This window comes from Chlamydotis macqueenii, chromosome 1, assembly GCF_036417535.1.
Source record: "Chlamydotis macqueenii isolate bChlMac1 chromosome 1, bChlMac1.mat, whole genome shotgun sequence".
NCBI classification, from domain to species: Eukaryota; Metazoa; Chordata; class Aves; order Otidiformes; family Otididae; genus Chlamydotis; species Chlamydotis macqueenii.
In genome coordinates this window covers 134,718,953-134,746,321 of record NC_141556.1, presented here as the reverse complement: position 1 = coordinate 134,746,321, position 27,369 = coordinate 134,718,953, and the positions used below count along the sequence as shown (strand labels likewise).

General features: G+C 35.4%; 1 protein-coding gene across 4 annotated transcripts in view; it reads left to right on the top strand.

Moving 5' to 3' along the window:
• MOSPD2 (motile sperm domain containing 2) overlaps window positions 1–26,877 on the top strand; it is a 37,984-nt gene extending 11,107 nt beyond the window's left edge. For 2 of the 4 annotated variants that reach the window (XM_086767788.1, XM_086767779.1), the window contains exons 5-16: window positions 2,847–3,001; window positions 7,480–7,540; window positions 8,318–8,356; window positions 9,489–9,613; window positions 13,684–13,923; window positions 15,019–15,201; window positions 18,021–18,133; window positions 21,947–22,043; window positions 22,855–22,951; window positions 23,603–23,732; window positions 25,480–25,582; window positions 26,078–26,877. In XM_086767788.1, coding sequence (XP_086623914.1) covers window positions 2,847–3,001; window positions 7,480–7,540; window positions 8,318–8,356; window positions 9,489–9,613; window positions 13,684–13,923; window positions 15,019–15,201; window positions 18,021–18,133; window positions 21,947–22,043; window positions 22,855–22,951; window positions 23,603–23,732; window positions 25,480–25,582; window positions 26,078–26,218 — 1,484 coding nt within the window. In that variant the 3' untranslated portion in view covers window positions 26,219–26,877. Of the gene's footprint in view, window positions 1–2,846; window positions 3,002–7,479; window positions 7,541–8,317; window positions 8,357–9,488; window positions 9,614–13,683; window positions 13,924–15,018; window positions 15,202–18,020; window positions 18,134–21,946; window positions 22,044–22,854; window positions 22,952–23,597; window positions 23,733–25,479; window positions 25,583–26,077 lie in introns of those variants that run through there. The other 2 variants (XM_086767796.1, XM_086767805.1) reach the window with 2 other exon arrangements.
• Window positions 26,878–27,369: the final 492 nt, after the last annotated feature.

Genomic DNA, 27,369 nt, shown 5'->3' with positions numbered 1-27,369 from the left:
TTGATAGTGTATAATAGATGGGCAATGTTATTTTCTGTAAATGAATCTATTATAACATCTCACGTATTTACTTTAATTAAACTTAAATGCTGTGAGGCAAAAGAGACTTTCCAAGCAGTGATCTTGAACCTTGAAAAAAATAAAAAAATTAAATGTAAAATTCTCCTTTTTCTTAGTTTGCAAGGGCTAGTTTGTACTTCAAAATATGCTAACAGTCCAATCTTTTACAGAAATTAGTGTATTTTAAACAGATATACTAGTTTAAAAAAACAAACAAACAAACTCACAACCAGAAAATACGGCTTTTATTCAATGACTGTGTTTTGTCAAACTGTCCCTTTTCTTACCATTGTAAGACATCAGTATTGTATGAAAAGCTACTGCTTTGTTATGCTTCATTATTTTCTCTTAGCCTCCAAGGTAAGTATTCAAGTATGAGTAGTGGTACTACCTTTTTGTAGCATTTAGAAAGCTGAGCATGATTATACTCGGTGACTCAATTTGGCGATATTGCGGAGGTGGAAGAATTAGAAAAACATGGCTTTCTTGCATCAGTGCTTGGACTGAGAAAATGATGCAATTGTTTCATGACCAGAGTGTGTAAGTTGGGTAAATAAGGATTTCTGATTTTATTGTTACTGAAACATAGCTAATGTCTCAGTTTTCCATACCTGAAATGTTTTTTCTGTGAATGTTAATTGGGTCTGAACATCTGAATTGGTATGCAATTTCAGAGTGTATTGTAGTTAGTCAGCATTTGAGAAACGTGTTTCTTGGGCCATATGCTCCATTCTCATTATTTGGTCAAATAGACATTGTAAAGTATAAAGAAGCTTTTCAAGAACTATTGGTTATTTTCACAAGAGTCCTGTGTTTGAATAGGAGTATGTTTTTGAAATTCTGTACTTACAGCATCTAGTTAACATGTTACATTAAAAAAAAGTTATAATCCTGTTAATTTGGAGTTAAATCCAGTTTGTGGCTGGTCACAACTGGTATTCTCCAGGGCTCAGTTTTGGGGCCACTCTTGTTTAATATATTTATCAATGATCTGATGAGGGGATTGAGTGCTCCCTCAGTAAGTTTGCAGATGAGATCAAATTGGGTGGGAGTGTCAATCTGCTCAAGGGTAGGAAGGCTCTGCAGAAGGACCAGGACAGGTTGGATCGATGTGCCAAGGTCAGTAGTATGAGGTTTAATAAGGCCAAGTGCCAGATCCTGCACTTGGGTCACAATGACCCCATGCAATCCTACAGACTTGGGGAAGAGTGGCTGGAAAGCTTCCCAGCAGAAAAGGACCTGGTGGTGCTGGTTGACAGCTGGCTGAACATGAGCCAGAAGTGTGTCCAGGTGGCCAAGAAGGCCAACAGCATCCTGGCTTGCATCAGGAACAGTGTGGCCAGCAGGAGTAGGGAAGTGATTATGCCCCTGTACTTGGCACTGGTGAGGCCGCACCTCGAATACTGTGTGCAGTTTTGGGCCTCTCAGTACAAGAAAGGGACATTGAGTTGCTGGAGTGCGTCCAGAGAAGGGCAACGAAGCTGGTGAAAGGTCTGGAGAACAAGCCTTATGAGGAGTGGTTGAGAGAACTGGAATTTAGTCTAGAGAAGAGGAGGCTGAGGAGGAGACCTTATTGCTGCTGGGATGTAGGGAGGCAGGTGTTGGTCTCTTCTGCCAAGTAACTAGCAATAGGATGAGAGGAAATGACCTCAAGTTGTGTCAGGGGAGGTTTAGATTGGATATTAGGAAACATTTCTTTACTGAAAAGTGGTCAAGCTCTGGAAGAGGCTGCCCAGGGAAGTGGTGGAGTCACCATTCCTGGGAGGTATTCAAAGAACATGTAGACGTGGCACTTTGGGACATGGTTTAGTGGATATGGTGGTGTTGTGTTGACGGTTGGACTTGATGATCTTGGAGGTCTTTTCCAACCTTAATGATTCTATGATTCTGTGATCTCTACACAAGCCATAAAATTTTTCTTATTTGCAGTTGGAAGTAAAAGATATGGAGAAGAAACCCTGTTTTAGGAAGAGTTTTCAAATATTCAGGGAGAAAAATATTAGAGTATATCTACAGTTATTTTCAGGGCTTGTCTAATTTTGATGTTGTAGAAGTTCAAACAATGAAGGCTGCCCTTCGCGTCGCTGCCCCAAATACTTCTTTTATCACTTCATTATGTATCAGTAATTTGGATTCAGACGTTTTTAAGTCTGTTACCTTGAAATATGCTACTTTTAATGAAAAAACTTGTCTCTGCTTGACAGGTTTCTTATTGTACAAGGGTATGTATTGGGCTTTTATTTATGTAATGTTGCTCATCATCTGTTTGGTGTTTTTTTTTAATTTTATTTTAGAAAGGTCAGTGACTTTTAATGTAATTCATGATGTGTATGTAAATAGTTTTTCAAAGCACATCAACTACACTGCTGTAGGAAACTTAAGAAGAAGAAACATAAATTTTACAACCACAACAATGCTTAGAATATATGCAGAATGTAATATAGTATCTGAAGACTGTATGATTTAATTTGAAATTCTGAAATAATAATCTAGATTAATAGTCTTTAAATACATGAAAACAGAATACTGTTCTGTGCTGTAATTCTTTGTATTTTCAGTTTTTTAAAAGTCCCAGTATAAAAATGTGAGCAGGGAAAGGCGTGTGTATGGAGAGGTATGCATTTGTTTTTCTGGCTGTTCAGTGGCCACAAAATCAGTAGAACTGTAGGATGCAACCTCAGAAGTGTTATTAAGTTTCAGTACATTCTGTATAGTTATTGGCAAAATGTCTTCTGTTAATTTGGGTCTGTTTCAATATTGTTTGTGTTTTTCTTTCTTCTCACAAGTTTGGTTCAGAGTGAAACATCATATAAGAGATCCTAAACAGCAACTTGACAAAAAGAAACTAGTAGCTTTTTGGTTAGAACATTATGCGAAGAGAGATCATGGAAAGCCCTTAACAGTGGTATTTGACATGGCTGAAACTGGAATCAGTCACATAGTAAGTATTTTTATTGTGTTTTTCTGATTGCTTTCTGAATTATTTAACATGCATCCCCAGAAAAACGGGAGTCCCTGTGCAGTCCTTAGCACCTAAATAACTTAACAGTTGCTCACATCAGTGATATGTAGAGCTTCTTCCCATGACATGAGCAGTTTCCAAAATCTTTTGTTACATATTAAATTGCCTTGTACAGCCACACTGGAAACTTTCTTTTAGTTTGGTGACTGAGCCGAAGTGACTGTATATAGTAATTGCTCACCAGCTTGGTTTGTAAGTCATCAAGATGACAGTAGTAGAACTTACTTTTTAAGCACCTGAAAGGCAATAGGCTGAGCCTTCTTTTATTACAAGTACAGTTGCTGCCCTTTCTTCAACAGCTCCATTTTCATTGTTGTCATCTTTTTTGGATGAATCAGTCAGTTTAGTGAAGAATGGAAAAATAGGGTAATGGTGGAGCGCTAAAACCCCTAGATGCAGTGGCTGAGATCTTTGAGAATGACCATCTGTTCTGACAAGCCAGCATCTTCACTTGAAAGTTCCGATCCTGGTCCTGGCCCTCCTTCCCCCATGCTATGTATACTGTCCCTGTATATTTAAATAGTGTTCATTTCTTAACTCCCTGCATGCATCTCTCTCCCCACCCATTGAATTTTGTTGTGAAGAGAAGTTAGCTGGGTGCAGAAGAGTGGTTAATCAAGTAGTCATTGCTTTCAGTATTCATCTTAACCAAATATAGCCCAAATCTGTCTCTTGTCTTACTAACAAAGCATGTCTCTTACAATGCTGAGACTGATATGGTAAAGAAATCTGCATACTTGTTGCTTTGTAAGTAAGTATCTGTTTTCACATGACCTCTGGAATTTCATAGTGTCCGAGGACACTCCAGACCTTCTTTTGCTTCATTGATTCTTGTACACTGTCTGAACCTGTAGTAACTTGGCATCCATACACCTAATTTTTTTCAAAGGATGCTAAACTGCGCTAAGTTTATAGTGTAGTAGCATCAGCATTGTAGCATATAGCATGGAGTTTCTTCTAGCCTGAGTGAGCTAGAGAGTCAGTTTATTTTTTTCCATTGTGATGCAGAAATGATACTATCTATTTCAGGAGGCAAAAAATTGCCTTAGTATACATTCATTGTGGACAGTATTTCTGAGATTGTGGATTTCAACCCACAAGGAAATATATTTTGCTGACTTGTTTAAGTACTTACTTTAGTAAACTTGAGATAGGGATATTTTGCTGATGTCCATTGGTATTTGTGTGTTGTATGTGACAGCACTTCTTTGAGGACCAAAATAATAAACTGCTCCTTGTGGAGTTATATGTAAATATAGTGCAATTGAAGATAGAATTGTCAACTGTGCGCTGTGAATTTTATTTTTTGCGGATCTTTTTCACTTTCCTTGCTTTGAGATGGAATTTCTGATGCCAATAGTTTCTTCTCCCTTTGCAACACTCACCTGTACACTAACTGATTGCACACTGTCATCTAGACTTTTTGTATGTTTGAATACATATGTTGCTTCTAAGAGCGTTCCTTAGTTGGATTTAGGTAAGTCATTAAAATCTCTTGATTCAAAAGCTGCTCTTGTTACAGAGCAGAAACTCTGGTTAATATCTGGATCACTAGATTTACTTAGAGCTAGGCGCTCCAGGTGCGATCTTTGTTTTATGTTGTCATCTTTGCAGTGAACCTTTAAATTCATCAGATCTGTTGGTGGGCTTTTTTTGTGATTCATTTTAAGTATGAGTCTGGGCATCCCCTTGTGTACAGCTTTATCTACAGCTGCTGTTAATGCAGTCTGAACTTGATCTGGTTAATGGCATAGACAGAAGCTGCAGCTTCTCTGTTGGTTGAGGTCCTCTTCTAAAATTTGGAAGTGAAAATGCATGTTTTAAACTTATGTAGATTTAGGAGTGAGCGTATATTGCAGTATCTCACTTTAGGTCTGGTTTTGTACCTATTAGTATCTTTATAAAGAAGGTATAAATGCATACCCATATCTTACTACAGACATCTTTATGAATTGCTTTGTAGAAGCTTGTTTAAAAGGTAAAACATTTTTACTGATCCTCAACTTAGACAACTTTGGAGGGGTAGGGGAAGGTGGCATATAAATAATTTTAATGTAGATAGATGAAAATCTATGGAGTACTCTGTAATTCTCTTCATCTGAGTTCAGTAGAGAAAAATTCATTTTTAGCAACCACTTTCAGGAGCAGAATCTAAGCTGGTTTAGATCGCAAGATGGAGATCTTGCCTATCATTATGTATTTATGGTTTCACTCTAATAACTGAAAAATCTCATAGATTGTCTATAGGTTAAAGAAAAAATTCTTACTTCTATAGAGTATTGAAAATTTTCTTACAAAATACCATGCTGTCCTGTTATTCTTACAGGAATGGCTAAAACTTTTATCTTGTTCTTTTTTTTTTTTTTTTTTTTTTTTTTTTTTGTTGGTATGACAGGAATGTATCTAAATATAAGCCAAAAAAAAAGGCTTGCTTTCTTCCTTTTCCAGGCGAGGTGATTAATGTTGCAATAGGACCTTGCAGCTTTTCAGTACATGACCATAAGCTTTTGAGAAGATATTTTGACAAATAAATATGGTGTAATTCAGTTCTGCAAGGCAGGATTGGTGCTCTTACCTGTGCCTTAAGAGCTGTCTATCCATACTCCTAAAGATAATACTGGAGCCATGGTTTTATAAAACAAGAGTAAAGGATTGTAGTAACTTCCTTGATGTGAAAAAGCAACTTGATTTGGGTTTTGTGGAGCATGTTCTGAAGCAACTTCTTTCCAGTGTCTTTGAGACTGACAGAGACACAATCCTAGCAAGTACTGTCCATAAGTGTCCCATTGTTCAGTCTTGTTTTGTAGTTAGTACACTTAGAACAGGAAAATGTATATGGGTTTTTTAGTGCCTGTTTGTAGCTCTGTAGAGTAATTGATAAATTTTGTCCTAAAGGGACTTGAATTTTTGAGTTCTTTTCCGGAGCATACTACTTTTTTTTGTTTGTTTGGGGTTTTGTTGGTTGGTTGTTTTTGTTTTGGGTGTGGGGTTGTTTTTTTTTTTTTTTTTTTGGGGGGGGGTTGTTTTGGTTTTTTTTGTTTGTTTTCCCATTACTATAGACATCTACTATATCAGCTCTTAGGACTGGTATGCAGCCAGGTAATTCTGATAGCTCATGCCTTGTTGCAGCAGTTCAGGTAACTAGAATAGATGCAGTTATTGAATGGTCTGCTGAAATCTGTGCTTCTGATTCCAGACTTTCATCAAGATAATGGATCCATCCTCCTGATATCTGATACTGCTGCTTTTGAATAGGCAGCAGAATAAAAAGTAGCATCCTTGTTCGTGCACAGGAGATTCTAATCATTACTTGGAAGTTTATCACTGTGTTTAAGCTATCAAATGAAAGATACTGCATTTGGTACAAGCAACAGCCAGTTGAGATAAATGGTTCTGCTAAAGGTTACCTTCTGCCTGCTATCTAAAGATACTTTCTAGTTACTGAAGCTGCTAATAAAGCTTTCAGGTTGTGGGTAATCCTCTTATACAAGGTGTTGGGTTTTTTTTCTCTCTGTCTGCACATGTTCTAATAGCATGTTCACATGACTTTAGGAGCCCGTTCGCTGTAGCATTCTTACTGTTATGACAAGCTTTGGATTCTCCATTAGTGTAGTATATTTTGTCCTATTTGTGAAAATCTCCTTTGTAGTAGTTTATAGTGGTAAGGCATCTCTTACTTTATTATGTATACGTGTTTCACAAAATATCTTTTTTTGCCTTTTACTGTGTAGTTAGTTCTGTTATACCTGGATTTTTGCAATGGAGATTTGTCTGTACTATTTCTGTGCCACTGCTCATTGGATGGAAGCACCCTGAAAATGAGTGGCATACAAGCAGCTCTTTTGACTGCTGCGTCTGCCCACAGTTTCTCTGCATACCACAGACTAATGCTAAAACTAAAAGAAACTAAAAGTCTCTTCAGAGGAAAACTTACTTTTTTCTACGGAAGATCCTGAGTGCAGTAGTATATTGAGCGATGTCCAAGATAAGTTATTGAGGGGGAATTTCAGTATGTTTAGTGCTCTCTTGTAAGTCTTTAAGATAATCTGCTGAGCTTCTCTAGTGCTAAATGTTTATTTTTCCTTTATCTTTCCTGTACAGCCTAAATCCTGTTGATATTCCGCAGTAGTTTACATACCTAACTTATTGCACTGATAATAAGTCTTGGCTTCTTTCTTGCATCATAAAGTGAAATTTCGACCACAATCCTGCAGCAATTTAATGAAGTCAAAAGCTATTGCATTGAGTTTGGGTGATGTTTGTAGTATGTGTAAAATATGAATATAGGTGATTACAATGTAAGTATCTTGTGCTATGCAATGAATGCCTTAGCTTAACTAAGCCTGTATTTTTAATGTTTTGATTTACATTGAGTTCACTCTATGCTTTTATTTTAGGACTTGGATTTTGTTCGGTTTATTGTCAACTGTTTTACAGATTATTACCCAAACTTCCTCAGTAAGTATTGTAAATTGCATCTTAAGCACTGTAGAATTGCGTTAATAAGAGCATTTCGTAATGTTGCAGGTGATGGGAGAGACTTCAAGTCTTTTTGCACGCGCTTAATGTGGTAACTACATGGAATGCAAGGACGTTACAGATCCAGAATACTTTTGTGCTCATAAGTCAGCACAACTTGTGTTGTAAATAAAGTTCACATTCATCAAAAATAAACTGACGTTTTATGAAATAAGAATCTAAGATACGTTTTTACAGATTAAAAATAGATATAAGCGTCTAGTCGAACTGAATTGGCCTGTGTTTTTTCTTTTGCTCCTTGTTACTTGGGTAAAAGCTTTGCAAACTTTCATGACAGTTTGTATCCTTCAGGGGTCTTCAGGAGACAAGGAATTAATGACTATAAAAAATTTTAGGAAGCTTTTGTAAGTCAGGTTGAGATCTTACCTTTCTCCACCTTATTTGCAGCGATTACTTATTAGCAACACTATGTCAGAAAAGTAGTATCCCAGAGAATTATGTAAACAATATATAACTTAAAATTTTATTAACTGTTTTCCAAGCACACAGCTAATGTCTTTATATAGTAATAGAAATACCTTTATAGATGTTTAAAAACAGTTAACACAAAATTGCTTTTACAACAAAGTGAGCATGGAGGTTTCTGAAAACAGATGTTCACTTTTTACATGGCTATTATTTCTGTGCTTCCTTTTAAACAGAGATATAAATAACACTTGGTATTCAGATTATTTCCTTTTCTTTTTGTCTTTTCAGCAAAGATAGTGATCTTTGAAATGCCATGGATAATGAATGGTGAGTTGTTTTGGGTTTGCTTTGGTTTTTTTTGTTGTTGTTGTTGGTTTTTTTTTTTGGTGTGGTGGTTTTTTTTGGGTTTTTTTTTTGTTTTTTTTTGTAAGATCACTCTTTAATATTAGTGACACAAAGAGGAGGCGTTTTTCTGCTCTGTGTAGATACAGCTGAATGATAGAATTTGTTAAACATGCATCTTTAAATCTGTCAGTTCATAGGTTATGTCACTTATTTTTTCTTCCTTCTAGTGTTGTGTTTTGGATCATACTTTAAATGGAGTCCATATTAATCCTGTTAGCTAAAGATAATGCTTGGGAGACCTTGATAAATAGTCTATTCCTTTAATGTTTACAACTGTAGTCCTTTCAAAGCTAGATCTGTTCATGATTTAGGAATCAATAAATGATGCACACTGGTACCAAGCCAAAAACTAGAATACACAATTTAAGATAAATGCCTGACACTGGGCACCAATTATTCTTACATAATGTTTTGATGCATGTACGTCAATAATTATCTTTTATTATAATGTGCAGGATAAATGTGTTATTCCTGTATTTTTACCATATGAATACATATTTTTGATCTGGCTTTCTATTTTTCTGCATATTCATATTTTACTATCACTGGCATAACAATGATGTTTAAAAATACTCTGTAGATCTAAACAAGTGTCCTTTAAAACAGCAAAATGTTTCAACTCAGAAGCGTATACATATGTTTCCCAACCTTCCTTACTCAGCTTTGGAAATACAATTGCTTTTACCCTCACAGTACTTCCTGGGCTAAATTCCAAGACAACAAAATTGTTATTTTGTACATCAAAAATACTCTTTCAATTAAAGTCTGTGGTCTATCTGCGTTCATCTGTTGAAAATTTCATTTCCATAAAATATTTTTTTCTGTAAATAATACTCTTTTTGGTTGGTTGTTTGTTTTTTTTTTTCCTTACACTGTTTATCCCCATTATAGTAGATACAGCAGGACTTGCTCTGAAAGTATCTTATGGGATCCTGCCATATCTCATGGAATGTTGCTCACTTCTGTTCCACAAGTTTTACCAATACACTGCAAAAAAACCCTTTCCTGACAACTGATGTTTGTTTTGGTGTTTTTTTGTTTTTTTTTTTTTAAGCTGCTTTTAAAATTGTGAAGGGTTGGCTTGGCCCAGAAGCAATAAGCATGTTAAAGTTCACAAACAAGAGTGATGTACAGGAATACATCAATGGAGAGTATCTGCCACCTCATATGGGTGGAACTGTAAGTATATTAACATTTCATGGTCCTTTTGTGATAGATTGAGACAAGCCTATATAAATCAAATATGTGGGATTGAGAGTTGACACTTCATGGATTTGACTTTTCTTGAAATTGTTCTACCAATAATAATTTGTAAATCACATTAGTATAAAACTAGTTAGATATCAATTTCTCATGAAGTTGAGAGTCTTACCTACAGAAATATTTTTTTCTAAATCATTTACCCATTTTCAAGTCACTTGAAAGCACTTAGTTTTTCAGACCTTTAAAAAAAAGATCCATTTTAAGTGTGATTTTTTTCATCTATGCTTTTTTTTTCCTTCCCACTTGATGAATGCTTTTTTTTTTTCCTTCCCACTTGATGAATGCTTTTTTTTTTTTTTCCTTCCCACTTGATGAATTTGTGATTGTTGTAGGTTTATAAAACAAGTTATGTAAACAGAAAATGGACTTTATGGCCCTCAGATTTTTTTTTTCCATTCTGGTTCAAAGCTATGATTCACTACAGACAATCCAATTGCAATTATTTTTCCTTTTGTTGTCTGTAGGGCTGCATTTTAAGACATGGCTGTAGAAGATTCTTTTTTAAGAGTATATTAGACTTCCAAAGAGTATAGTGCAATCCAGTATCACTTGGAGAAAACCTGGATCCTATTCTAGTGCAATCTAAATAGCAAAAGAGCACAGGCATCTTGTACAACAGATTTCATTTTTCACAAATCTGGTAAATCAGTTTGCATAATCTTTATAATAGAACTTGCAGAAAGATTTTTTTTTTTTTATTGTTTAAAATTTTTGTAGACTGTTTATGGTAATGGAATAAGCCCACTGTAGAGGAGTTATTTTTACTTTTCTTTTTCTTTTTTCTTTTTTTTTTTTTTCTTTTCCCCCTTCTGAAGTGTTTTTTTGGAGTTGTGACAGTAACAATATAGAAAAAGGAAGACTGCTTCAGCAACAGTAGGAGAGGCCATGTTCCTTTGTATATAAACTCAAGGTAGAGTTCTGGTAGCCAGAACATAATGAAACTTATTTTGGGAACATAGAGAATAAGATTTCTTGTTTTTCATTTGACTGAGAGTAGCAGCCTTTGCATGAGGCTCTTGAAGATATGATTATATCCTCTTTCTTCGTGGGAAAGTTGCTGCCCAAACACTTCAGTCTCATGTAAGAACTTTCTTGTGTTAGAGAAAGCTGAAATTGCTGGACTTCAGGAGTAGGTATTGAAGGAAGGGCTGATGATGTCTGAAGTGGCTTCAGTAAGGGTTTGAATGGGTATAGCCAGAGTTCCAGACCTAGATCCCACAGTGTTGCCCTATTGTTGCAGTAGAGGGAAAAGTTGTTTTCCTCCTTAGAGTTGAGTATCTCCTACCTGCTTTTAGACTGTCATACCTGATAGCTAATTACATCTTTAAAGAAAGAAGCTTGTGGCTTTGCTAAATACACTTTTCAAGTGTCTGGTTGAGTGCACAATCTTAGAGATATCCTTTATCCTAGCTTGGTCCTCTAAGGTCTCATTGCCAGTTAGTGAGTTGGCTCCATGTTGCCTGTCTTCTAAGAGCATTAACAAGTTCCAGAATCATGGAGGCAGCTTATCCAAATCATTTTCTGTGGTAGTAAGTTGCAGTGAGAGAAATACATTAGTAGAACAGGAGTAAACTTATTTGACAAGGACTCCAGGGGTTTTGACAATTGCAGAAAACCAGCTATGTATCTGTGTGTTAAAAGCCCTGTATCTTGAACCAGCAGATGTTTTGTCTAACTATGGAGTCTCTTTGGTATTTAGCCACTTGATGGGTGTTCTGAACTTTTTAACTTCAGAACTGTCAGCATGTGGAAGCATTGTTAGCAAATACTCAGACTCTAAAATTGTGCTCCAGAACCTCCTTCCAAAGATTTCTTTAGTGCATACAGTAAAGCAGGATTTTACATCTCTCTAACAGAAAGGGGTTTTTCAACCAGAAGACAGATAACTTACTGACCTTTTTTCAAAATTTAACTTTTCTTGGTGTGGTTAACCTTGGCTCCTCTTGAGGAAACTGGAGTTTCTGAAGACAGAGTACATTCACCAGTTTTAGTGTTGCCAAGCCTGTTTTTGTTGTTGTTGTTGGGGGTTTTTTTGGTTTTTTTTTGTTTTTGTTTTTTTCTAAGGCAGCATCTGACTTGCACAAATTAATTTCCTCCGCTCTCCACTGAAGTGTTTATTTTTGGTGGTGTTTTTTTGTTGTTTGGTGGGGGTTCTTTTTGTTGGTTTTTTTTTTTTTTTTTTTTTGCCTCCTTCCAATTCTTTTTCTGTCATCTTTAATTTCTGCACATTTAGGACAAAATAGTCATATTTGCAACTAGCATAATGCAGGTGAAGAGCACAGCATATCTGTTCAGCCTTTGTACTCAGTACAGTAGACCTAAATAGGCTCTCATCCTCTTTCTGCTGTGTCCCCTATTAGGATCCATCTTGAAAGAGCCAGATCCTGCCTGATGTAAACGAGTAGTGAAGCAGGTCATTTGGCTAGTTACTTTAGGAAGATACAGAGAACGTAAGTGTTGTGAAATTTAAGTATCCAAGAAGAGTGCTAGACACTAGCTTTGGAATTAACAAAAAAAAATCAATTTTGGAAATAGAATTAATGTTAAACTTAGAGTCAATCATTACTTTGCTTAATCAAGGGAATTGTTTGGTGTCTGATTCAGAAGGCTTCAAGCTTCAATATCTCAGTCAAGTTATCTTTAAGTATGTTTTGTTTTTACTGTGACTCAGGGTCATTCAAAGGATGAATGTGAGGCTTTCGTTAGCATGAAAATGCTTCAATCAAGGATTTTCTGTAAGCCACCTAAGAAAGGATGAAAATAATTTGCTTACTTTTAGACAACTAGTGGACAAAGTTGACTCCAGAGTATCAAAAGTATTAAAACTAATTATGGAACACAGAAGCTTGGATTCTGCAGGACTTTGGAATATAAACTTAAGTTCCATTCAAGTTCTCATCAGTGTCTGTTGGCTGTGGCTGTTACCATACTGCTAATCAAGAAGTGTTGCATACCATGTACCTGGCTTTGAGTGGTTTGTGTCCACATTGCACAGATGTCCTTCTTTTTATAGTAGGTTTGCCTTGAAGAACTTTGGAATTGCCCAAAACAGATTTAGGAGCAAGCTAATGATAAACAGTCTGCAAAATTAGGGTTAGGTGCTCAAAAGCCACTCACTAATCATTTTCATGTCAGTGAAACACAAGTCAGTGTTCCCAGTCTGTTGTATCCCACATCAACAGCTGGAACTGGTAGAATATTAATGGTGGAACAGGCCAGTTCTTAAGGCAGATGTGTTTCTGGCTGGCCAGGGAGATTTGTTGCCTCTTCAATAACATTTTGTGCAAGATGATGTACATACAGTGTGTACACACTGATGCAAGTCATGACCATACAGCAGAGTTTTAGTTTTCCTTTGTCAAAGATGGGCAGTTCATCCTTGTTAAATCTGAGATTCTCTGCACTGGTGCCAATATGTGTACTAGAATTCTGTGCTCTTCACCTGGGTAGCTGAATTGATAGACTGTAGCTTATTTTCTTGGAAGGACCTTTTATAGGTCAGTGCACTGAAGTTAAGACATCACTAGGCATTTTGCATGTGATTTCATGGCCACTGTGTACATGTAATCTTAAGAAGTATCACCATGGTGATTAAGATACCTCTACCACAATTGCCAAACACAGTAGTGTAAACTCTCTGCATCTGCTGTAAAAGAAAGCTATTAGTCTATAGAATGTACACATTTTATAGACTATAGAGTTATTCAGTGCCATATATCAAGCATCCAAATAAATCTGTCTTGTTTACCTGTCTGAGGTTTTCACCCTGTTAGTAGATAAGCTGACATCACTGAAACTTACGGACTGAGCATTGTCCAAGTGCCTCTTAAACACTGACAGGCTTGGGGCATTGACCAGCTCTCTAGCAAGCCTGTTGCAGGGTTTGGACCACCCTCTCGGTAAAGAAATGCTTTGTAATGTCCAGTTTGAACCTCCCCTGACTGATGCAGCTTTGAACCATTTCTATGTGTCCTGTTACTGGATAGCAGGGAGAAGAGACCAGCACCTCCCTCTACATTCCCCCTCCTCAGAAAGCTGTAGAGAGCAATGGGGTCACCCCTCAGCTTCTTTTTCTCCAAAGCAGACAAGCCCAAAGTCCTCAGCCACCCCTCACAGGACATGCCTTCCAGCCCTTTCACCACCTTTCTTGCCCTCCTCTGGGTGCATTTGAGGACCTTCACATCCTTCTTACATTGTGGGGCTCAGAACTGCACACAGCACTCAAGGTGAGGCCACACCAGTGCTGAATACAGCAGGGTAATAACCTCTTTTGACTGGCTGGTTATGCTGTGTTTGGTAAATCCCAGGATGGGGTTTGCTTCTTGGCTGCCTGGGCACGCTGCTGACTCGTATTGAGCCTGCTGTCAACCAGCAGCTCCCCAGCCCTTTTTGCAGGACTGCTCTCCAGCCGACTGCTCCCGTCCCAATTTATACTTTTGTTTGGCATTACTCCATCCTAGATGCAGAATCCAGCATTTGGACTTGTTGATTTTCATTCCATTAATCATAGCCCAATGCTTCAATCTACCCAGGTCCTTCTGCAAGGTATCTTATCCTTTAAGAGAGTCAGCAGCACCTCCCTGTTTGGTATCCTCAGCAAACTTGCTGATGGTGCATTCAACTCCTCTTCATTACATAAGATGTAATAAAACTATTTTGAGAATGTAAAGAGTATTTCTAGCACGAACTGATTTTTTTACTGATGTTCCTATAGAAAACATACCTTTTCTCTGGAGCATCGAGAACTTAAGTATGCTGCTTCTGTATTACTTGGGTGCCTTGAATATGATCTTTAAATTGATTTGGCATTCCAAAGACTGAGGTCTGAGTTGCAGAATGTGTTAAAGGTCTACACACTGGGTTAAACTTGAGGGATTGTTTGGAGTTGTTTTGTGGTTTTGTTTTTGTTTTGGTTTTAAACTGTGGTTACTATGAAACTAAAATACAAAGGAGGACTTAAGTTTTTCATCACTTTTGGGACATTCTTTAGAAATAGCTGTCATAGGTTTTAAACCACATTTCCTAGAACTAAGAACAAAACTTCAGCATTAAGACTGCTGATCCTCAATAGACCAGATTCTACAGTTCTGCTGTGACTAAACAACAACAGTAGTTACAATTCAGTGGCTTCATTAGCTGACTGTGTTTTTGTCTATTAATTATGATAAAATAAAAACAGGAATCTAACTTAAAATGGATAAATGGAACATACAAGTTGTGAAACAAAATAATTGATAGTATTTCAATTTTTAAAAATATTAGAGAAGACATTCCTCATCCTCATAAATAACTGGTCCTTTAAAAATCTCCTTATGTTTTAGGATTCTTTCAAGTACAGTTATCCTCCATTGGTTGATGATGATTTTCAAACTCCTTTATGTGAAAATGGACCCATTACTAGTGAAGACGAGCATGAAAGTAAAGAAGAGATTAAAGAAGAGATTGATGCAGATACCAAGGAGACTGTGGAGCTGAATGAAGAGCAAAACCTTAATCAGAAAAAGGTATCTAACTCTGCAGGTTGAGGCAAGGCTAGTTAAATTGTTACAAAGAGGGACATGAGGCATATAATTTTTGTTTCTTGTCAGGCTTTTACTTTTGTGTGTTTATTTTTTTTTTATCCCCCCCCCCCCCCCCCCATCCCCCCCCCCCGTTTGACAAAACAACCCAGTAAAATTGAAAACTATACTTGCAGTTTCAACCTTGCTGCTTAGTCTGTTGAGACCAGTTCCACGCTTCTGAATGAGTAAAATGTGTACCAAATATTTACTGTATCCCTGGAATATAGTGAATTGTACAGTAAAATTTAAAAGCTTTCTGATTTTGTCTTCAAAGGTTATGTGTTTCTAGTTGGCTTATTTTTAATCTTGGGATATCTAGTGGTGTACATCTTAAAATGCATCTAGTTTTCTCAGATGCTTAAGTCAGTATGTACACGAGAAAATATTAACAGTTAAATATTTATACTTTATTTGGTGTTAATTTGTTTTCTTAAAGTATTGATAAAATCTCAACATATAAAAGCTTTCATTTAGTCTCAAGAGAATAATCCCTAATCTATCAATCCTGTTTTACGATATAATCTTCCTGCAGTGGTGTTTATCCAGAAATATAAAGGCATTGTTTTACACAAGTCTGTATGAAGTGATATTTAGGAATATGCAATGACAGTGGGAATATTGCTCTTGAAAATAGTAGGAAAAACACTAGTTTGGTGCCATAATTAATTTAGGGATATAAATCACAAAACTACTGTTTAATGGAGCAGAATACTTTAATATTACGCTTTGTTTCATTTACTGTTTTAAGTTTTTTGTCAGAGTAATTTGAAACACAGAGCTCACTAAGTAGTCCAGCTGTTCTTTGCAACTTGGCTAGCTATTAAAAAAAAAAGATAGTTTCACTGACCTTTAGGTCAAAAAGAAGCATTACATAACCATGGTGACTTCCTGACCATTAGACTCAGTAGCCTGTTCTGGTTGTAGCACGTCTTCCAAGCTCTAATTTTCAGGTATGGAAACACAGAATTCCTGTTCAGTGTGTGTTGGCTTTGGTGCTAATAGCTTCAGTGTGTGTTTGTTTTTTGTTTGCTTGACTGACTTCAGCTTTCTACTTAAGGTATTTTTATTTTTTTTTACCTTTTTTCACTCTTAAAAATAATTATTTGGTTTATGGTATTTTTCTCTTTTATACAGTGTAATCAAGCTGCTACTCATTCTTTTCAATTAACTAAGATGATGCTCATCATGTATCAATTAATCTTAAGGCATGTTTAAGACCTTTAACATAATTTTTAAATTTTGGACCATCTCGTTGGTACTGTTTCTGTAAAAAGTAGATTATTGTTTTGCTTCAACTCGGTATTCTTCTGTTCATGTATTTAAAAATAATACTTGCTATTTCTTCCACAGCAAGTACACCACTTTTTGCCACTTGAATGTTGTGTTCTTTTCCAAAATGTGTTTTTTGGAAGTACTCCCTTATTGTCTCAGAATGGTTGGCATTTCTTATTTCTAAGTTAATTATTTTTTACTTGTCTGTGTCTAAATACAGATATTCAAGCATTTTTTTAATAAGGCCAGCTTCCAAACTAGCAGATTTCACATGACCTGTGAGATAGTCTTCGTTATTTACTGCACTACCAGTCTTTACATACAGACCCTTGTCATCACTAAGGATTCATCTGATTTATTTTACCTATGTGTGCCTCCTCTTATCCCTTAGAAGGGCTTATTTCTTTCTGCAGAGTAGAACAAGCCATGAGCGATGAACTCTGTTCATAAGTGCCTGTCCTGTAGATGCCTCTACCTTCAATGTGTGCTGTAGTAATATTTTCTCTGGTAATTTTAAGTAGATTTATATAAAATAAAGCCCAACACATAACTAGTGTGGTGTATTTGCACAATAACCTTTTACTATAATTGTAATTATAAAAAGAAAAAAAAACAAACCAACAAATTCCTGTGTTACTTCTTTTTATAAAACCTATTTTCTATAAGACTTTGTATTCCTTTTATTCCCGTACTTCAAATTGACATAGAATGAATTATCTTTGTATCTTCTCTGTGTATTTTAAGTGGAATAAAACCAAAAGTAAGCAAACCGTTCAGCTAGCTGATCATGATGTTGCTAATTCTTTGTCTTCTGTATTCCTTTCCCCACCCTATTTTGCACTTAATTCCAGAGTTCTTTCATTTTTCTTTTTTTATTTATAAGATATGCAGGCCTGCTGACATGTATTTTCTTAATACAATAGAGGAAAACACTCAGAACCTAAGGTATCTGCAGTTTTGGATGCACCGATTCAATCAGTGTTATTTCTTTTAAGCTCTCCAGTACTTCAAAGTTCCATGTAAAAGCAGTGAAGATATATTTAGTAGTTCTGCAATACAATAAAGTGTGGAATTGTTATCGTGTTTTCTGTTCAGTGTTGAAGTGATTGTATTGGGGTGTGTTTTTAATTGAAAAGTTTTGCAGTGGAAGAATAACATCAGTGCTTTATAATGTTAAATATTTGAAGTACTATAACTTCACGTATCTGAGGCTTTCAAAAGTAACCAACTTGGGCATTAGGAAAATACATGGGAAAAAAAAAGCAGAAGTTTTGTTTCATGCACGTTTAACACATTATGTAACTTCTATAACAAATCATTTTGTTCAGTGGACTTCAAGCAGCTTCAGGGAATGAATAGGTACTAAGCTTGGTCTGTAATATATAAATTGTTGAAATAGTTTCCTCGTACTCTTTGAAATACTTGCATGATTCTGTAACATGTGTAACTCAGGTTTCTAGTTAATCATTATAACTATCATTTTTACTCAGATGAATTCTGTAGAACAAATTTCCAAATCAGAGGAAACTGACAAAACAGAGATCAAACCAAAAAATGCAAAGAAAGCATTAACCACTTTTAAAGGACCTTTGTTACATATCAGGTAATAATAATTTTCTTAATGGTTTGGGGTTTTTTTTTGTTGTTTTTTGTTTGATTTTTTTGTTTGTTTGTTTTCTCAGTGTGCCTTGGACACTTGAGTACTGAACTAGTTGGTTTTCAAAATTATTTTTTTTCAGACTATGACAGGAAAACTTAAAAACATCCTTTTAAGAATGGCTTTCACAAAGCTCATAGAATTTCTCTGGTTTTACATCTTTTTAGTGAATCTTTTGATGTCACCATTGGCATGCTTTTTTACTGATTAGTAGGTGCACATTTCGTAGAATTGTAGAAGCCCTTAATGGTTTTATTTAGATTGAGAAACTGTCTGTCATTGGATGTAGTTAAACCTGTGCTTATCTGTAATGAGAGCGGTGGTTTGACATTGTTTGATTGCATTGGCTTAAGAAAAAAACAATGCATTTAGTAAGACAGCTTTCTCTGTTAAATCTTGCTTGAATTCTTTTAACTTAAGATGTTGTAAATGTCTACACTAGTAGCTTGCACCAATTAAACTTAATGAATGAGTCAAATTTATTTTGTGTGGGAAGTGCTCTGTATAAATGGCATACCTGCTCAGAAGATTTTTGTCATCCAAGATGCTTACATCTTGCAGGAAATCTGCTTTTTATCATTAAACTAGGGAAAAAAAAAAGAGCCAATGTCAGTTTTTCTTCTCATTGCCTTTCAGGTTAAAATGCTTGTTTAGAAACTTATGTAGATGTTAACTTTTATTTTCACTTCCAGTTTGCTATTAGATGAATGAAGAAAATATCTAATTTATAGGTAATTCCTTAGCTAATTTTGTAAGTGCTGTACTGAATTAGTTTTGGAATGAATTTGAATAATGACATGCTCATTAGCATAAAAAAATATTTTGTATGTGTCTAATTGTCCTGTTTTTTGAAATTAAAACTATCTTTATAGCCCTTTGTGCAAAAACCTCCTCTGTGTAGACTTAGTTTCTTGTATGGCAGGACAATGGCATATAGACTGCAGAATTGTGATTGTAAAAAAATGTCTAAAACTTTTTGTCCCTATGACAGAAGCAGCTATGTTCTTCCATCCACTTTTTAAGAAAAGAAAATCTCAGAAACAAACAAACAAACAAAAAAACCCAAAACCCAACTCCCTTCCACAACACACCTAACAAACCAAAACCGGCAACAACCCCAACCACCAAAAAAATCCCAAACAAGGGTAACACACACACCGTGCCCCCGCCATTATACCTTTTTTTTTTTTCTTAAAATATTTCAATATTTCTTGGAATAGAAGTGTTGAAGTTCATGTAGATTACATGAAAGAGATGAAAGATTAAACTCAGTCAAGTGTAGAGATGCTAATGCTTGTAGTCTTGCTGTCATGGAAAATAAAATACTGATGTCTCTGTTGCCCTTGCTGTTTGTTTTTTTTTTTGTTTTGGTTTTTTTTGGGTTTTTTTTGTAAGTAAACTCTTGAGAGTATGCACAGTTGTTGCTCTTTAATAATCTAACTCTATAGAAGCTAGAACTACTCTTTATTTCTCGGGACACTGAACTGAAATGTATAGAACTGATAATATATAATGCCATTTGTAAGTAGTCACAGGCACTTTATCTTAGAGATTAAAACTCTGCCAGCATAATTGATTTGTACCCTTGCTGGAACCAGCATTGCCCTGTGAAGGGAGCAGCCTAGAGCCTGACTGGGAAGCTGAGGCAGAGCAGCTCTGGCACCATTAAATCACCAAGACCCAGCAGCTGTTCTGTACCTTGAACTGCTACTGCAGAAGATGCAATGAGGCCTCAGGCCTCCTTGGACCCCCTGCAGGGATATTCCTTATCTGTCCCTGCTTAGTATGGTTGGCTCTGGTCTATGACCAAAGCTGGTACTTGTGCTCTTCAGTTTTTCATATTTCATGCTTACTAGTAAGCATGAAAACTCTTCCTGTTTTAGACCACAATTGCATTTGCTATGCATACCTTATTATAAAAAAAAAACGGTCTTTATTGGCCTTCCTCCTGAATAAATGAATACATTTGGTAAGACAAAAAGCAGCAGTTACTTGCACTGTCTGGAAGAAGACTAGCTCATGTTGTGATGTATTTGGAGACAAGAATTTCTAGTACAAGCTGAAATGGTTACCCCACGCACATCAGAGTAAAGAAAGTAGTGTTTCTGTAAAAATTGAAGAACTTGGTTGTTTCTTATAAATAGAACACCCCACCCTCCCACCACTTACATGCTGCTCACCCCCAACACTATGGAACTGGTTGAGTTCACAGACAATAGGCATACAGCAGTGGCCCTCAAGCAGTTTTTTGGGGTGGTTTTTTTTTTTTTTTTTTGTTTTAATCAATAGCCACAGTTGGTAGTGAAACAAGAAGGATCAGGCTCTAGCAGGGTGTTCCTTTCCTTGAACTCTTTTGTGGTTTATTGGGATGCTAGTTAATCTTTTCCTGTCTCACAGTTCATCTTGCAGTTGCTATAACACACAGGTGCAATAGTACAGTATTAAGACAACCAAAATACTTTCCAACTACAATCCTTCCTTTCACTACTGTCGGTTACTTAAGTTGAGAATTTGGAAAGAGGAAAAAAAAAAAAGAGAGGAAGGTATACAGTTACCCTATTAATCCGTTTTAAACTCATCATTTTCTTGCTTTCTGTCTTAGCCAGCACTCTTCCTTCTTCCCTACCAAAAAGAAAAAAAAAATTGTCATGTGAACTATCTAATGCATTGTAAAACACAGGCACAGCCCGTTCTCCCACACACAGTCACCATTGAATTCCTCTTCCGGCATGAGTGTTCAGGCCTGTCGTACAGCACCAAGGATTTTTCTTCTCAGATAATACACTGGTTTAAGTGAGAGGAGAAAGAAGGATTGGTACTGTAAAAGGAGGTCTTTTGAGGAGGAGGTCAAAGTAACTTGAAATTGGCATTATAAAAAGGGGAGAAGAGAAAAAAAAAATGTAACACACTTTTTCAAAAAGCTTTTATGTGAAAAGAATATGCAGTTCTGTAATACTGCGTAGTGTGGCAGTTCTTTGCATACTCCTAATGTGACATATTGCAAGAAAACATTTTTTTACTTGTTACTTCAGTTTCCTCTCAACTTGTGGTATATGAGCATGCCGTACTTTTTGCCTAGTAGTGTTCATTTGAATGCTTATTCCAAAATGAGTTGGGTTAGTTTGATATGGTTTAAAAGATTTCATGCATGGCTGTCCTAATTGCGCAAGAATATTAAAAACAAGCAATAACTTTATTTCTGCATGTGTCACCAGAAGTATGTGAAGACTGACTCATAAGTACAAGTGAATTTAGCTGTAGCGGTTGAAAGGATTGCCACTCGAAGAAATCTACCAGCTCCTCTTATGTGTGCACTATACCCATTACAAGCATAAATGTATGAGGTGGAAATTACTCCCTGTCTGTGACACCTTATACTCTTCAATATTAGCATAAATTAAAAGTAGTAATGCTTTCCATTAACATACCACTCTTAAGAAGATGCAGTGACTGAAGTGACTATATGTCTGTTGGCTGTTCCTGCTGTTGCAGATGGTCAGGCTCTTCCAGATGGAAGAAGTCAAGGGCAGTAACCAGCTAAGGCAGCTAGGTCCACTTGTGATCATGAGTCAACCCTGAGCTTCACTACAGAAGTTCTGCATTTTGTTTTTGCAGCTTCTTTGATGACAAACTGTTTATAGTGACCGTAGCTGCAGGGTTGAAAGTATTTTATTTTTCTGTAGGTGTGGTCAGTTTTTTTTCTATGGTACATTGTAAAGATAACTTGAAGAAACTAATTCTTTTAAAATTTCTTATTAGCCCAGCAGAAGAACTATATTTTGGATCCAAAGAAACTGGAGAGAAAAAATGTTTGATAGTTCTCACAAATGTCACTAAAAACATAGTGGCTTTTAAGGTAAGTATTTTATGTGTGGCCTGGTTTACTAAATGTGTAACTTTTTATTGTTTTGGGTAAGGAGGAAGAAATACTATTAAACCCACTTTTCAGTCTAAATTTTTTATTCTGTTGTCATGTTTGAAGCAGATCAAAGAAATCTGGCTGAATTTATGCCTGTTATGTACCATGCCAAAGGGGATAATCAGTAATACAGGTATTAGGAGCACTGACTGAAAAAGAGCTATGGTGATGGTTAGTTCTTTAGTAAGAATCTAATACTTCCTGGAAAAGAAGGGCTTGAGTATTGAATAGTCATATTTTTAGAATTTTTCTCCTTTTAAAATCTTGGCTGGGAACAAGTTAGTAGTGCTCTGAAATGATGAAGCTCTATCTACAAATATCACTATCAAAGAAATGAATGCAGTTATGTTTGCTTCAGAAATACTGAGTTGACTTGCATCTTGATTTGGTTTTCCACCACATCATCTTGTGTTCTCTACACACGCTAATAACTAATGTTTCCATACTTTCATATTAAAAATTTTAACACACACTCCGTTTGATATTCTTGACTCTTTAAATATGTACATAAGAGAGAAAAATAGCATATGCCAGAAAAGAAAGGATAGAAGCGGTTGAGAGGAAAAAGCAAAATACCAGTGTCTGATTACTTCTACAAAATGAAGAATTTTAACAACTGTATTTATTATTATGTCTTAATATTTAAGCTTTTGGGGAGTTTAGTTATTACAGAATGAGGGAGGTTATGAAGCAATCACAGTTTGTGCATGCGTTCACTATATACTTCCCTGGTATTTTTTGTTTATAGGTGAGAACAACTGCTCCTGAAAAATACAGAGTTAAACCCAGCAACAGCAGCTGTGAACCTGGCACATCACTGGATATAATAGTCTCTCTTCATGGTGGTAAATAAAGTTTTACGATAGAATTTTTAAGAAGTCTGGGCAAGTTTTATTAACAGAGTGACTGCTTTAGGTACTAACCGTTGTATGTGCTTGCTAGGGTGTAAGATTGACAGACACCCATGACTGTTGTATGACAGTATGTTACTATTTGTAAAAATCCATGGATATCAGACAGAATTTGAGTAAATTCCTGTACTGATTTGCTATTGCACTTAGGCATAAGCAACTGTTGTCTGCAGCCCATTCTGTTTCTTGTCTTAGGAAAGAAAAAGTCGCAGTGGCTGCTGTCTCACTTGTGCTCTATTACAGTGGGAGTTTATCTGCAGTAAACCAGTTTCTTAAATTGTTACAAGAACAAGTGAATTTACTGGAGAATGCATTCTTTACAAAACTCTGGGTTGTCCTTGAATTGTTCTGATGAATCTAGTTCTGTTAAAATTAAACTGTAGAATTTTGGGAAGATTGTAATCAAAATTGTTGAGCTTAAGAGAATGATTTCATTACTTTTATTTCTAGAAAGTCGGTGTCCGATGTCCTGCAATAAACAAGCTCTCATTTTAAAGTACTTTTGTTCAAAAATGCTTCTATATGATTTGTAAGATTGTAATTTTATCTAAGCACACCTTTGCTTTTTTTTTTCTTTGAGGGCAGGTTTTGCAGCTTCTCTGCAGGATCGTTTCCTTATCATGGCAGCAGAAATGGACCAGTCTTCTGGAGCAGGTATACCGGAACTGACTCAGTTTTGGAAAGAAGTCCCTAGGACCAAAGTGATGGAACATAGGTGAGCATATGGTTTTCTGTTGACATGGGGATTTTTAACCATTATCATTTAGCTGATTCATAGCACTTGCATATTGTAATCAGTGAAGAATTGTCCAAACCCAGTTGAGTGTTTACTGACTGAAGTATATTGCTGAGGTTTCTGCTTCATTGTAACAGGTTAGAGGTGTTTTTAATGCATGAAATGTCATACTATTCTGCACATACTCTTCTTTTTGTTGTTGTCGTTCTTGTGCTGATTAAGTGGAAAAAATGAGGATGGATGTGACGATATACACGGACAGTAGATTTTTATATTTTTTTAATTAATAAGGTTGTGCCACTTGAGTTTTCTAAAAAGAAACAAGCAAGGAAAGAAGACATATCAAATGCAAAACTGTTTTCTAGACAATATTAAAAAATAGTTCCTTTCTGCTAGGGAAAATTTTAATTTTATAGAAAATTTATGTAAAACCTATCACATGTTCATATATGAGTTTTCCATATTCGATGGTGTAAAAATACCACTAGGAAAATGTGCTTCTCCATACACTCTTTTAAATATGGCTGTTACTTTTCTCTCTTATCCATTGAGATCTAGTTGCATTACTTTACATTTATAGGAGAAGTTCATTGTAGTTCTCTTTCATCTAGAAGTCTTAGAGCCATGAACTTGAGATGCTGTTTCATCTTTTTAAAAAAAGTAATTTCACTGTGTTATTACTTTAGATTGTTCCTAGGTGGAGTTTGGTTTGGGTTTTTTTTTGGAGCTGCCTTTACCAAAATTAACATGAAAAAAGTATTTTTGAGACTTGATGCCCAAGTCTTGCTCTGTCTTTGTTTCAAATGCTTATGCCTTACTTCCCTATTAAACAAAATCTGCATCATGTGAGTGACCTTAAGCTTCCTTGCCTAAATGTTGTGGTTTTTTTTAAGACAGACCCTGTAACAATAGGGGGGATTATTTGATTACGTTAAATTTATCACCTGCAAAGTGTGCCATGTACATATGTTACTGATGAATACAAAACTGACTTTTTATTAAACTTAGATTAAAAGTAATGGAGAACAAAATTATTGTCTCTTTAATATTATATGTGCAAGTACTCTACCCGAGGAATCCATTTAGATTTTATTACATGTATTTGTTCCTTTTTTTTGTTTTATCTTGCCAGAGAAGTTTTATTGTTTCTCTTTCCTTAAAATTGAAAAATGTCACAGCCTCAATTTAACCATTTCTTTAGTAAATTAATTCATTTCCACACTAAGAGACTTGTGTGTTATCGGAAGAGCTTCTGCTGCATTTTATGTATTGCGTAGGATTCCACTACCTTCAGTTGTGTCTTGAAATTCTGTTCCTGCAGTTTCAACTGTGGAAGAGGTGGACTCTATAAAAAATGTTGTTGCTAAGGTTTAAAATGGAAATAAAACCTTTAGATTTTGTTTGCTGTTCAATGAATTGTTGCGTCTCTGGTAGTAAGTATTTGAACAATCCAGTGCATCCTGTGCTTTGAATTTCAAATTATAAGGACGTATTTTAACTGAGTGTGCATTTTGATCTTGCTTTCTTTATCAAAAGCTGTCAAAACGTAATTGGTGGACTGAGGAAGGCTTTTCAAACAATCATATAAATAGTAATTTAGAAAAATAATCAACCATAACAGATGATAAAGCACATATATTAACTGTTAGATGGGCTGTTTACTATTAATTATACAATGTTACTTTAAATTTATTCTTTTTGGTGCATATTTTTTCTCCTTTTACAGGCTCAGATGTCATGTCGTAGAAAGTAGTAAGCCTTCTTCTCTGACATTAAAAGAGAATACATTTAATATTCCAGCAAAAACCAATGAAGATTTACATATACAGGTAATAGGGTATTTCTTTGTGCTGAACATTGAACAAAATTATAAAATATGATAGAGATAAAAAGAATTTGTGCTAAACCTCTTTGGTACTTTGGGAATTATACTACTTGAAAAGCTCAGCAATTGAAAGTAACTAAATCAGTGATAATGATTTAATTATTTTGTTGCATGGTAATAGTTTAATAAAATACTACTTTCAATGCAATTTGCTCATTTCTCTTGTGTATATTACACATCTGAGGTATCAAACAGCCTCAGCGATACATTTTGCTTCCTAATGTAAAGATGTCACCTGCTTGATGTAGACAATATAGACTCTATAATTCTTAAGATTTGAAGCTTCTTTAGCAGAAGTGATTTCTGAAGTATGTAGAGGTACAAAAGGTATCAGTCAGTAAGAGAAGTCTCTTTTTTGTTTGTGTTTTTTTTTTTATACTATGCTGTATTAACAAGTACTTTCATGTTTCTAATTTAATGAAACTATTTCTGTTTTCAGCTAACTCATATACTGCAAATTAATAAAAGACTTCAAGAGCAGATTGATCACTGCCTCTGGTTTCAGCAGTTGTCAGTTGTTTTATCATTACTATCAGTTATTGTTGTTGCCTTCTGCTTCTACCTGACCCAGAGAAGCTAAAAAGAATAGTTTTGCACTGGATGTGCTGCCTGGTTGGAGTGGAAGAGATTGGAGTGCTGCGCTCAGATTCTGCAACTGCCAAAATGACGTTTGTGAACGATGATGCAATTTGCTGAAAAAAAAGAAAAGGAAGAAATGAATGACCAGCAAAGGAAGTTACTGAAAGTTGACACTTAGAACAGTGCATGAGGAAGATCTTAGAGCTAGGACCTATTTTCACTGTACAATTCCGTAAATACTACTGAACTGGAAGGAGGAAACCAAATATAATAACATAATTTAAAACTGTTTATGTTGGTTTTTTTCTCTATTCAAATACTTTGAAGATATTATTTATTTTTTTTTTCACCATATTCATTCTTACATTCTGAATTGCTCTCATAGATGGTGCAAGCAGTCAATTTGAGTGTATTCTAAAGATAACTTGTTCATTCAGGAAACTTTACAGAAATTATGTAGTACAGGCAGATTTTTTATATAATCTATGTATAAGTACATATAAAGGAAGATATTTGTTGTTAGTAATCATTTTGTTAATTCAGACTCATTGCTTTAATTGGTTAAATACCTTATTTTTGGGCTTTTCCTGAATGCAGAGTTATTGTAAGTATTTCCTACCAAATAACATACACACAGCCATATTGACGAGAAATATAAACCTTGTTTGATTCCAAAGACAGTAGTGAAATAATTATAAGACACTGTTCCTATTCTTCCCCCTTTTTTTTTTTTAAAGCAACTTATAGTCAAATTGCAGAAGGAATGTGAGAGTTGACTTGTTGACATTTGATGACCTCTTATCGGTTGGAAAAAAGGCTAATAAATAGTCAGTGTAAGAACTTATTCTGAGGTGTGCAATATGCTTAAATTAGAGATGAATTTATGAAAACAGAAAGTCAGTTCACGAAGATTAAATATTGTTGAAGACAAGATGAAAGTGTTATATATGCCATTTCTCAGAAACTGTTGTAGAAATGGAGAATGAAGCTAGGGAGAACTTAGGATTCTTTCTATTCATGGCTGTAAATATGTATATTAAAATTATAAACACTTCAAAGGAGACTGATGATATATTTCATATGTTTAAAATTTTCATTCTTGATGAGGTCTAAAAATTTAAAGTAATTTCTTTACTAGAATTAATTTTTGCT